At 40.2% G+C, this 13,844-nt stretch overlaps 1 protein-coding gene across 7 annotated transcripts in view; it reads right to left on the reverse strand.

Annotated features, from left to right (window-relative positions):
• Positions 1-13,844, reverse strand: part of LOC148036106 (protein-tyrosine sulfotransferase-like) — an 88,791-nt gene that overhangs the window by 41,854 nt on the left and 33,093 nt on the right. For 5 of the 7 annotated variants that reach the window (XR_015690897.1, XM_087678097.1, XM_087678092.1 and 2 more), the window contains one exon: positions 10,091-10,259. The exons of 1 other annotated variant lie outside the window; for it this stretch is intronic. Coding sequence is in view for 5 of the 6 variants with exons in the window: in XM_087678097.1 (XP_087534223.1) it covers positions 10,091-10,259 (169 nt within the window). In the remaining variant the exon portion in view is untranslated. Of the gene's footprint in view, positions 1-9,507; positions 9,660-10,090; positions 10,260-13,844 lie in introns of those variants that run through there. One more of the 7 variants, XM_087678098.1, reaches the window with a different exon arrangement.

Consider the following 13,844-nt stretch of genomic DNA (forward strand, 5'->3'; position numbering starts at 1 on the left):
CCATGAAATAACTACCATGTGCATCACATGTACTTAAACAACCTTGCACATTTAATTAATAACTTAATCAAATGTTATCAGCAAAATTAAAGCATCGCAAATTTTCACGTCCTTGTGACAACAAGTCTAATCTGAATCACTATAAGCCTGTAGATGTAAGTCTCCCTGTCTCGGAATTAATAACGCATGTGATTGAGTACCTTGAAAATATCTAAAGATCCACTTAACAACCTGCCAATGTATAGTCCGTGGGCTATGGATATATCTACTCACCTAAGATACTACATACTGAATGTCAAGACGTGTGTTGCAAAGGTAAATGAGACAGCCAACAGCTGCGCTGTAAATTGCAACATCATGCATCTCTTCACCATCATGCATAGACATCTTTAAGCTTGGCTCCATAGGAGTGTACATAGGTTTGTAATCTTGCATATTAAACCTATGTACCAGCTTATCCACATACTATGACTGTGACATCATGATACCATGCTGATTTTGGGTGAGCTAAATCCCTAAACAGTAGTGTAGACTACCCATGTCTGACATAGCAAATGCATGTTTTAATTCAACCTCAAAATTTGCAAATTTTCCCTCTATAGGTCCAATGAGTAGCATGTCATGCACACAAAGAATGATAATTAGTAATTCTCCCCTTCATTCTTAATGTATAGAGTGGGAGAGTTGGACAATTTTTTAACCCTTTGCTAGCCAAATAAGCATCAATTTTTTAGCACCATGCATGAGGAGCCTGTTTGAGAACATAAAGAGCTTTATGCAGTTTGCATACCATGTGCTATTTCCCTTTAATTACAAACCCTAGAGGTTGTGACACAGCCACCATGCCGAAAGACCTACACCTTCTAACCCTCATCCTAGGAAGGATTCTTCTCAGACTAAAAGGGGAAGGGGTAAAGGTGAATTAGATCACAAGTAATAAAGCAAATAAGGTGAATCAGATCAAAAGTAATAAAGCAAATCAAAGCCAGGAAGTACGTAGACATACAGTGTGAAAAACGGATGGGGTAGGAAAGAGGACACAAAAACTTTGAATTAAAAGGTAAAAAGTCAAAGTCTAAAAAGCAAACATGCACTGGACTTTAATGAGTTCATTCAAAAGCATAAAGTTTTTTCTATTTTAGCGATTACTATGTTGTAAGCACTAACAAAAATTATGGTTATGACAGGAACAAAAGATGTCACAGCAGGACCGAGCCCACCAGCTCCCCTTCATAGAGGAAGAGAGAACACGGTACAACATCAACCTGGATGTAAATCCCCATTCAAGGATACTATCTTCATGTCAAAATTGATGTACTTTTAGCCATAATTTGCAGCCATAGCAATCACACATCTCACCGTACTCATACAGGATGTAGGAGCAAAAGTTTCCTCATAATCTATGCCCTTTTTCTACGCATAGCCTTTTTCTACCACTGTGCTTTGTACCTATCAATTGTACCATCAGCCTTGCATTTGAGTTTTAAAACCCATTTTGTGCCAATGGCCTTCTTGCGAAGTGGTAAATCCACAAGATCCCATGTAGAGTTAGTGACAATGGAGTCTAACTCATCCTGCATGGCCTACATCCAATGTACATCTTATTGAGCTTCATCGAAGGAAGTAGGCTCACCATCATCCAACAGTGAGCCTATAAATACATATTCATCACAATCATCTACTTCCGTAAAATTAGCCAAATGTGCCCTCCCTTGTATCATGTGTTGCATATCTAACAACCCTTCTAGTGACCTGAGGTAAAGGAGCATCCATTTTACTCTCCTAGAGAGTTTGTAACAACCATCTCGGAACTGTTTTGGCTGCATTTATAGCAGCCCTTTCATGTCGTACTACTTCTTCCACTACATGTAACATATGGTACAATAACAACTTGCTTTATTAAGTCTGTCCTGTCATTTACAGTGGGCACGGACTCCAAAGAAAGTGGCAAAAGACCCTCAAAGACATCACCAATGTCATGGGTGACTGGCATTTGAAACTGGTCATGTGAAAATGCAACATTTTCGGCAAATATCACATTCCTACTAATGAAAACTTTCTTTGTATGTGGGTTATCCAAGCATTAGCCCTTGCTCTCCGAGCTCGAGCCAATAAATATGCATTTTACAACCTTGTCATCAAGCTTTCCAAGAAGCTCTTTTGGAATATGTGCATAGGCTATGCATCTAAACAGTTGACAATAGTCAACTTTAGGTTTCTTGCGATGACAAGCTTCAAATGGTGTGATCGTCTTCAAAGGTTTAGTGGGTGCACGATTCAATACATGATTAGCAAACTGAAGACCCTCTAACCAAAATTTATAAGGTAACCCCTCGCTTTTCAACGTACAATGAGTCATTTCCATGAGAGTGATTTTCCTTTCAACAACTCCATTTTGCTGAGGATTCATTCTAACAGTGGCTTGATACGTAATGCCATGATCCAACAAATATGTCTCAAATACACGAGACATATACTCCCCCCCTCTATCCATGCAAAATGTCTTCACTTCTAAACCAGTTTCAGCCTCAAGCTTTGCCACAATATATTTAAATTGCATGAATATATCAAGTTCGGCCTTGAACCCATACACCCATACACACCATGAGTAGTCATCACTAAACGTAACAAAGTAAAGATGACCCTGAACACGGCACCATCCTTTTTGGAGGCAAACCTATGCATCTTGCCCAAAATACATCCCTCGCATGCATGAGGAGGTGGAGTCTCCACGGGAGGCAATGTATCTACCATATGGCATCTCTGTAGGGTCATCAAACTCCCAAAACTCATATGTCCATAGTAGGCATACCAACACTCGACATTTTGTATAGCGAGTGTAAGACTAGTGACTAACAAACCATCATGACACTATCTGTCATAAGTATCTAACCATAATAAACCCTTGTACAAGGTGCCAGACAGCCTAAGTGCATAGTCCATCTCTTTGTCTCTGACAATACATTTGTCATCCTCAAAGAGGACCCGAAAGCCATGCTTATTGAAGGTAGAACTCGACAACAATTCTTTGTAATGCCAAGCACAAACAATACATCTAGAAGGATCAAGTTTGAACCATCCACAGAAGCGATAGTGACTATCCCAATGCCACAAACATCATAACTATTGGTATTCGCACATATGACACACTTTCCAGCAAGAGCTGAATGCAAAGAAGTAAACAAGCACTTCCTGGAAGTGATGTGCTTTGAAGCACCATTGTTAAAATACCATGTTTATTGTGTTTCAACAGTATTAAATACCGAATCTGCTATAGAAGAATTATAACTGCATGTGAGAAATGCATAATCCTCCTCTACCAAGTTGGTTGAAGCATCACCATCTCCTGATTTGCTTGCCCATGCTTCTTGGACAGCCAAACTGAAGTCTTTCTTTTTCTCCTTGGCCAATCTCTTTCGGCACTCAATAATATAGCGACCAGGATTCTTCCAATAATGGCATTTTTTCTTCTTTTTAAACATATTTGAGTCTTGGACAGCCTTATTTGATGGATGTCCAACATCACCCTTTTGTTAATTTTGTACCTTTAGTCTAGCTTCACCCTTGCCTTTAAACTTGGAAAGCATAGCCAAATCACCTCAACACAATGCAACATTCTTCCGAGTCTACTCCTCTGGCAACAAGAGGCCTTCCAACTCCACAAAAGTAAGGAGCTCCTAACCCCCCTCAATGACAACATCAAAGAAGTTTGAACCAAGATATGACTCTGGAAGAGAGTTCAATGCAATGTTCACCAATTCAGCATCTTGAATAATCTCATCAGCATTGAGCAGCTGCTTACACAAATCCTATATATGAGTAAAGTGATCCATCATGCTATCACCCTCATCCATGCTTACATTTGCCAACTCTTTGAAGATAGGAGATCCTAGGCTCATTGTGAGCAGCAAGCATACGCTCAAGTATGTCCCATACTGATTTTGAGGTCTCGCATGGCCAATGCGGAATTATGGTTCTTTTTACCAAGAATGCTATCAAGGAAAGTGCCTCAAAATCCTTCGAATCCCATTTCCTCTAATCTTTTGTAGGAGAGAAAGGAGGGGCAACAGCAACAACACTAGCAATCTCTCCTCAAGCGTAACATTGAGGTGTCTGAAGTATAAGACCTCCTAGTCTTTGCAAATCACCTAAAACATATTCCTACAAGTCCTCGCAACAAGAAGGTTACTGACCCTAAAACTCCACAACAAGTAGTTGAAGCCATCAAGCTTGTCCTCCTAAGTGAGGACACCAAGGATGCTACTCTGATCATTGTTTCCCTAATGTGTCGTGTTGTCAGGAATGAGCAAAAATCTACAACCAAATATTTTGATAATGAAGTATGATGCGTGTACACTTCAGAGTACCAAAAATCCTTCTAGATTGTCAAACACGTGTCAAACAGTCACACAAGTACCAAAGTGTGCACAATGTCACTACTCTATACTGCTATAATACACATGCCTCATAATGCATGCCCATAATTACAGATTCCAACAATTTATTGTCAATTCTCACCAAAACTTCTGAATTTCCCCTAATTCATTGTTCAATCTAACTCTAGCAACAATTAAATGCTACTATACCACTAATTTCCTACCTTGGGATGCATGCAGGGCAAAAGCCTCAAATTTCTTCTTGAAATTTTAAAGAAATTGAAGAAATGTTCACCTTACAATCCGAATTTCTGCAAAAATATTGTCTCGAACGTGTGCCAATAGAAACTAGCAACTGGAATCTGCCTTGGAATGCGTGCCGAAGTCGAAAAATCGAAAAGCCCCAAATTTCTTGCACCAATGTTGAAGAAATGGTGCAATGTTGGCAATTTTGGAGGAAATTCATCCATGGGAACTCAAATCGAACAAAAGCCCCAACTTTCCTAGAATAAATTTTAAGAATTTTTAGGAATTGGAAAAGTCAACCGAAAAGCCCTAAATTTCTTGGAATTGAGTGTGAGATGAAAATTTCTTTGAAATTAGGTATGAGATGAGCAAGACGAATGAGAAACTGCAAAAAGTTTCGAAAACCCCAAATTTGGAAAATAAGGACTTCTACGTTTTTTCACATATCTCGAGTACGGTTGAGAATATTATAAGCAAGGCTAAGAGAGGCTACGTATGCAAAGCGGCATGCAATACTCCGTACGGACTACGTGTAGGCTGAAAACAACAGTAGCACTTCCTCTAAACCAGCAACTTCTCTTCCTCGAGCTGAACGTCGGCTGCTTGCAGCAAGACCTTGGCAAAGCGGCACTAGCTAACAGTAGCTATTCAGGATCCGCACGTAAAGTTGGTCTAATAACAAATGTTGGAAATGAAGGAAGTGAGAAAGAGAGAAAACACAAGACAATGAGCAAGAGTGGGCAGCACTTCCACACTCAAAAGATGTAAGTGCTAGAATGATAGAATGAAAGTACAATAGGTCTTAAGTAAGTTAGACATACCCGTAACTCAACTAGAGTTAATTTAATTCTAGAAGTGATGACACAACTTATTAATGTAGTTGTGTTCACACTACAAACCAACTAGCTAAAACATTGGGCACTCCCCATAGAATCGGCAAATTCTAACAATATCTTTAGAAAAACAAAACAAAAACCCTCATCCAAAAAGAAAAGGCAAAAAAATCCAGTGTTTGCATCAGACTTGGTAGGCCATTAGGTCGCCGACAAGCATCCTTTTTCCGATGCTCTGTTCTCTCTAGGTTGAACACTTGGACTTCCTTCGTAAGATAACCATCGCCTCTATAGTCTTGGTAGGTCACTAGGCAGCCGACCTGCACCCTTTGCCCAATGGCCTGGCTACTTTGGGGTGGGAGTCCTCAGATAAAAGAAATAAAAAGAGTCTTAGTTTTGTTTGCAATCCCTTTTTGGTTCCAATTTTGGGCTTGAGAGGGGGTGTTGAGCTAAAAATACAATAGCTTTAACTAAACAACCCCACATGGTCCTAAAGAGTTCCAATGTCCCACATGCAAACCCTAATTTGGGAGGCCCTCCACTTTCTATAAATAGACAAGCGTCCTACTCAATCAATCTCGTTTTTTCAAATTGCTAGTGCTATTGCTTTGCCGCCCACACCCCATTCGCGGACGACATCTGAGCCAAAGATCTGGCGCATGTTTGCAGCCTTCTCGCTGTCCTCTCCTCATTCTGTTGCCGCCTATTGTCCACCTTCATCTAAAGGCTGCATTTGACACTCCGTCTACTACTAGCAACATCTCCCACAGCTGTGTTTTAATCAGTTGGCTACCATTTTGAACGCCACATCATCACATATATGCGTTTTGTTAATCAGGCTGCTGCAAATAGACTACCACATCATCATCAACCTGCTACGTTTGCAGATTTTCTCTCTTTTACCTATTTGACACCGATCTAGCTGCCCACTGCTGCATTTGTTGCTGTCAGACATTGTTAGAGGCCGGCTTGTTGCGATTCGGTATCCATCGGAGGACAACACATTCTCCATCTCATACTTTCTTCCCCTGTCCTTGAGACACAGGAGTTACTATTCTTCATTGAATAGTATGTTTGTTGCATGAGTATTGTATTATTCAGACTCATTCAATTTCTTATTCATTGTGTTCATTGTCTATGAGTTACCCTAACCCTAAGTGTGTTCTTTTATTAATTTGTGCTTTGTCATTCGATTGTGTTATGAGTTTTTGTATTAAGGTATTTGTTCATAATAGCAACATTCTTCCGAGTATGTCTCTCTTACAACAAGAGGCCGATCAACTTCACAAATCTAAGGGGCTGCTGTGTCCCCCCTCAAAGACAAATTCAGTAAAGTGTGAAACCCAAGGTAAGACTCTAGAAGTGAGTTCATGGTGACGTTAATCATCTCATCGTCGGTCAGCGCCTCATCGATATTCAACGATTGCTCTCTCAAATCCTGAATGTAAGTGAGATGATCTGTCATAGCATTACCCTCATCCATGTGTGCATTGGCCAATTCATTCTCAAGTAAGAGATTCTAGCCTCATTGCATGCTACAAATATCTGCTCAAGGATATCCCAAGCTACCTTTGAGGTCTTACACGACCGGATATGAGGTATAATTACCCTCTTGACTAAAAGAGAAATCAAAGATAAAGCTTGTGCATCCTTACTGTCCTATTTCCTTTGTTCTTCTTTGGCGGCAATATGGGCAACAACAAGGGCAGCTTGCTGTCCTCCAACCCCTCTTTGAGGCGTTGAGATGCAAACCCTCCTAGTCAAGCTAAATCACTGGTCATAAAATCCCAAAGACCATTTGCAACAAGCAAATTGTGCACTATAAAACTCCACAAGGAGTAGTTGGTGCCATCCAATTTATCCTCCTAAGTGAGGACACCCAAAATGTTGCTATGGTTACTATGACCTTGCTTAGCCAGTGCTACAATAAAGTGAGGTGATTTGTCATAGCATCACCCTCATCCATGTGTGCATTGGCCCATCCTCTTCTTAAGTAAGAGATTCTAGCCTCATTGCATGTTACAAACATCTACTCAAGGATATCCCAAGCTACCTTTGAGATCTTACATGACCGGATATGATGTATAATTGCCCTCTTGGCTGAAAGAGCAATCAAAGATAAAGCTTGTGCATCCTTGGAGTCCTCTTTTCTTTGTTCTTCTATAGGGGACATATGGGCAGCAGCAAGGGTAGCTTGTTGTCCTCTAGTCCCTCTTTGAGGCATTTGAGATGCAAACCCTCCTAGTCGAGCTGAATCGTCAATCACAAAATCCCAAAGACCCTTTGCAACAAGCAAATTGTGCACCATAAAACTCCACAAGGAGTAGTTGGTGCCATCCAATTTATCCTCCTCAATAAGGACACCCAAAATGTTGCTATGGTCATTGTGACCTTGCTGAGCCATCATTGCAATAAAGTGCACAAAGTACAAACAAACACTTCCAAACTGAAGTGCAAAATGTACTCTCACGAGTACCAAGATCCCAACACGGGATATGAACGCAAGTACCAAAACTAAGTGCCTCAAAATGTGTGTCAAGACTGCACAAAACAGTACCAACTCTGCAATGCACAGCAATACACTGCTGTACCACTGCCATTGCATTGGAACACATGCCAAATAGAAATTTCAGCAATTTAATGCTGCAAATCCCAAATTTCCAAAAAAAATTCTGCCAAAATCTGATCCAAACAGCAATTGAATGTTAGTTGATGCACTTGTTTGCTGTCTTGGGATATGCACCAAGCAAAAGCTCCAAATTTTCGATAAAATTTTGAGAAATTGAACAGATTTTATACTTACAACCTTAGGATTTGGTGAAATGTCACTGCAGGATGTGCATAAACAGCAACCAGCAACTGGACTTCAACTTGAGATGCATGCAAGACCCCAAAAATCAAAAAAGCCTCAAATTTCTCACACAAATATCAAAGGAATTATGCAACATTTGCAAATTCAGTGAAGATGTACACACAGGAGCTTGAATCAGGCAGAAACCCTAAATTTGCAGGTATTTCTACCTCCTTCAGAAGCGTGTCAATGAACTTCAAAGTGTCAACAGCTATCGGGCAAACTGGCAGTGGCGGCAGCTCGGTGGCAAACTAGAGGCACAAGCAACAGTGCTGTACAACATAGAGGCAGCAACCAATGGCTGTGGTGGCACGCAAGACAGGCGGGTGGGCAGTAGTGCTACTTGCAATGGCAGCAGGCAGCGAGAATAGCAAGTGTGCTGCTGGCAGAGGTGACAGGGTGGTGGGCACAGTGGGCGCTGCTACAGGATTGCACGGCAGCTTGCAGAGACAGGCACAACTGGCTGAGGCCAGGCGAGCTGGCAGCAAGACACAGGCAGCAGGAGCAGCAAAGGTATTGGCCTGGATGGTGCTATCAGCTAGGCAGCGCAGGTAAGCTCCTCCTTCATGGACAACTGAACAATAGCGGCACTCCAACAACTCCTCTTTTTGCTCCTCGCAGACAAAAACCAACGGCAATGGGGATCGAGTGCTCTAACACCAAGTGTGAAAGCCACCTCGCTATGGAGAAGGGAAACAAGAAACAGTAGACAATGATAGTGTGTGAACTAAACGAGAGAGTGTACTTACTTACAAAACTGAAAAGATAGATGAAAGTACAACTAAGGTTTAGGTCTAAGTTTGACCTAACCACACTTCCCACCAACTAACTAGAGTTAAGTTTATTTACTCTAGAGCCTAGTGTCACTACTTTAATGTCCTAAGGCACTAGGTGTACACACCCTGCATTGACACTTTAATAAGTGTCCACACCACACAAATTACATTGGGCACTGCCAAGAATTTGCAAATTCTAACACGTTTCCACACAAATACGGAAACCATATTTGAATTTATTGCTTTTTGACAACATTGCTCTTAAAGAGGACCCTTGGGTGATTGAAAAAAGTATATTGAACAAATTAGATTGAGGCCTTTTCCTATCTCTAATCAAGAGATAGATTGAATGGTTGCAATCCAGACATTGAAGGGCAAATGGTGGCAACAGTAGCAGACATGATGTTCAAGCTGTGAGGAACCTTGGACATCTTTGTTTTCAATTATAAAGGGATCTTGCTGTTTCCTTGAGGCCTTCAAACAAAAGTTACAACCCTGCATTCCACTTTCAAGCCTTTCATTCGGTGTTTCAGACATTGAGTTGGCTTTAGCTTGAACTGTTCAAGATACTCAGCAACTGCAAAACCCAAACAGACCAACTTAGTCACAGATCTAGGTTTACGTGTTATTCATGATGGTGGTTTTTGCCTAGTCTTCACTGGAAACCCTAATCTTGCATAGGCAAGGAAAGTTCAGCAATGACTATGTCTCCAAGACAACACACAAAGGCAAGAGAAAGTTCAAGCAATGTCCATACCTCAAAGAGTACACAAATAAATGTCTTTCAAGTCATGAGTTGAGACAACATTGACATTAATATTTTATTCATTTCTCTGCTTACATCTCATTACCGACACTGCTGGTTCTATCACAAAAATCTAATCCCAAGGCACTGCTACCAATGCTAGCAGTTGTGCTCCCTATTATTCAAAATTCCAAACACATTAAAAGCCTATAATAGTCCTACTCATAACTAACCAGATTATGTATTGCAAAAGAAGTCCTTACATGTTTGATTTTGAAAACCTTGCATATGACCATTTTGGAGTATCCCAAAGGATTTGTTGAATGGAGTTTTCTCTTGGAACAATCTTGCATGAATTATTTGGCCAAACGCTGTAACAGATTCTTCCAACATCTCTGTAAGACCCACATAAAGCATGTTGCTCAGCCGCTCCTACATTTGCAAAGAGAAACTACTATTACTTTTTCTTCTCATGCTACTTTAGCCATCCCACTTTGCACATACAGAGCAAGCCAAATGTCACTTTCTGTCCTAAGGCTGCTTTAGCCATGTCACTTTTCTTCTAATGCTACTTTAGCCATGTCAGTTTGCACATATAAAGCCACCCAACATGTTTTATATGGACCATTATAAGGATTGACCTATCATGCATTATCTACTGCTTCAATAGCTCAAGCTTCGAAGATTGTTTGGTGACATAATGTCATATCAAACTCTTATCTAGCTTGCTAAAATTGTGTTGTCTAATCTAGTTGATGAACACAAAATTCAGCAACAGCTCCTCAATCTACAGTACAACTAAAAGGAACTTCTTATATCTCAATTTAATACAAAACAAAGTAACATCTTGACTCCTACACATATTGAGTAAGAACCCAACCTTCTAGGAGACCCAAAATAAATAAACATGCACATTCATGTTCTTGATTTCTTCTTCTCCTCCTTGTTTTGGTTTTATGTGCTTGACTCCTAAAATTTTTTCCTTTTTTCTTTTTTCGCGCGGGGGGGCCAAACTTTCATTAAAAAGAAATGTGTTCCTAGAGTTCTATGTCCCATAAGCAAAACCCTAATTGGGAGGATCCTTCTACATCTATAAATGGACAAGTTGCTCACCATTCAACATATCCTTGTTTTGCATGTTGCACTAGTCCATAACCTCTCTACTACTATTGGCACCCTGTTTCCAGCCTGCAGCCCACCTCAAACGGTTGTCCAACCTCACACAACCACTACCACACCATCACCATCTATTGTCCGGCCATTATCAACTGCAGCCACATTGGTTCCAATACCTTACACCCATTTTCCTATTGCCACCTTGTGTCACAAGGACATGAAATTTTAGTGCATTGCTTAGCATTTGATTAAAAGTTAATCAAATGTACTAATGTGACTTGCACATGTGAGGTGCAAGTTAATTATTTCACAGCGTGGGACTCAAGACCCTAAGATATCAGATATGTGCCAAAGGCAAAAGTTATAATAACTTATGCCTGACAAGTACTAGACGGTACCCAATATCACATTTGGATCTAGACTAATTTATTGGCCACTAATGTCGATGGTGACATTAGAGACTACGCATTAATTAATTAATTAATGCCAATCTAGGGATCAATAACTACTTAGGGATACTTGGAAGAAAAACTTGCCTAGCCAATTTAATTATTGGTTGGTGAAATTAATTTTTTAAGCACTAGAATGATTATTAAATTAATTTTCCAAATTAATATTCTAAAATTTAATTTAATAAGCTTAATAATGCTAGAAAATGAGATTAGAAGACTGCCACTTAGCAAAACTTGCCTATGCAAGTGGAAAAAACGTTTTTAGGTATTGGTGGAAGTCTATTCCAACCATTATGAGAGAGAAGAAGGTTATTAGAAAGCAAGGAGAGGCTGTTAATGTAATTTGCAGCTACCACGGATCAGTCCTACAACATGTGACAACAGTTTGCAACCCTCCAAGAGCAAGTGACATCAACTAACTTTTCAATGTTTCTCATGATGAAACTTTGAAATTTCTCTCTACAGTATTCTCTCTTATCCCCCAACCAATCTCTCAAGTTATCTTAGCATTTTCCAACAGTCTGAGCCATCAGAGGAAGAGATTTCAATCAATCTCTATTGTAAACCCTAATTTATAACTAAAATTAGGAAATTTCAAGAAGATTCAAGAGGCTAGCCAGCCAATATCAGATTTGGGGCTGAATTTGTCTTTCAAGCAGTAAGGTGCAGGCCAATCCCCAAGCAAACCAAGGGGCAAATTAGTTTGGAGGCTTGCCAAATTTGTCTTTCAAGGAGTAAGGTGAAAGCCAATCCCCAAGGAAACCAAGGGGCGAATTGGTTTGGAAGCTTACTCGTTAATTTTGACAACAAGAGGCACTTGGATTAGCGAAGAAGATCAGAGGATCTCACTTCTACTCCTTCCATTTGCAATATAAGATAAAGAAATACCGCAAGCGGCACTAATTTTGGGGTAACAAGGTGTCCAATGTTCAAGATTAAAGTGGTAAAGTGTACATTTTCAATTTACGTGAATTTTATGCTTGCTGTAGTTATTGTTAAATCAGGTTAGTACCACCCTATTTGAGGAGGAAGGCTAGTTTCACCTTGCTGCCAAGAAATGTCGAACATCTCCGTTGTGTATTAAGCCTGCAAGGACCCACAGAAGTATTCAGGCAACAAGTTTCAGCCTTCATTTTGCTGTTCTGTAGGCAACTTGCATCAGCACACATCCCTACCAACTGTCACCCTACTATTATCAGCTCTAGTGATCAGTTTTCAGCTTCCAACTGGTGGTTTTTGTTGCATTTGCCAGATTTCAGTCCCCAAACTTTTGTGTTTGGGTTATCAGTCTGCTGTCCTTCCAGATTCAGCACTCTTATAGGTCTGACTCGTGATTACAAAACTTCAATCTGTCTCTGATGGATGTCACAGTCCAACTACTCCCTCAACTTGCTCCCACAATAGCCAACAACTGTTGGACAGCTCTATGCTCGAGTATTTTGTCCATGCTTTCGATCATGTACAACATTGATTCATTCACTTCAAAGTTCTCTTTCTTCTTTGTTCCTATTTGTGTTTTGCCTTTTGGGTTTTGCATTTTTGCGTTATTGTCTGAGTTATTGCGCTTTAGCTTTTTCTTTTAGGGATCATTCACAATGGCCTAGCTCTTCTTTGTCTCATTCTTCTTTAGAATGTACGTCTCAATTGTAGCACTCCAATGACAAGACTAATCACCTCTCTGTTGAGGACAAAACTATCCACTCTGCACACAACCGAAAGTTCAAACTCTTCACAATCAAGCCCAATCGCAAGTTTGCATAATCCATTTTTGTGTGTTGTCTATTTTTTTTCAATAGTACTCCTTCAATTATGCAAGAAACGACTCATCATGGATGCCCAAATTGATACCGATATGGATTTGAACAAAACTCTATGTTCAGAGATTTTCCACAAGGTAATCATTCATCCTCTATTTCATTTGAGTATGAGTTTGATGCTTCCCATTCACCTTCAAATTTCCCATCCTTCCCTCCCAATTTCACTTCACATTAAGATTCCTCTTCTTTCAATCTAGACCCTTTCTTTAGACCTACATTAGGTTATATAGTCTTACTACGCATTATCTTTGTTGCACATCTTGATTTTAGGCCATCATTAGGCACTTATATCACTCTACACCCTAGCATATCATTAGCACAAATACCACCCTTTAGCACTGTGCATTAGACACAAATGCAAGTGCATGTGCGTTAGACACACATGCAAGTGCATTACTCTATGTCCTCTAGTCTTGTTATGTGGGGAATCCTCCTCCTGCACACTGCACCATCCTCCTCGGTTGCTCAAACGCATGAATCCCCATCTAATGCTCAAAAGAGAGAGGTACATTCACACCCTCAATAAGACCCTCCTTGCACTTCTTGTCTCAAAAGAATAGGTTTTATACATTTTTACCAGAAACCCAGCCATGTAGATGACAATTGTCGCTCAAAGGCCAAGGTTCTTAGAG

This window comes from Lygodium microphyllum, chromosome 5 (assembly GCF_053477565.2).
Source record: "Lygodium microphyllum isolate KBCC chromosome 5, Lygodium_microphyllum_v1.1.10, whole genome shotgun sequence".
NCBI classification, from domain to species: Eukaryota; Viridiplantae; Streptophyta; class Polypodiopsida; order Schizaeales; family Lygodiaceae; genus Lygodium; species Lygodium microphyllum.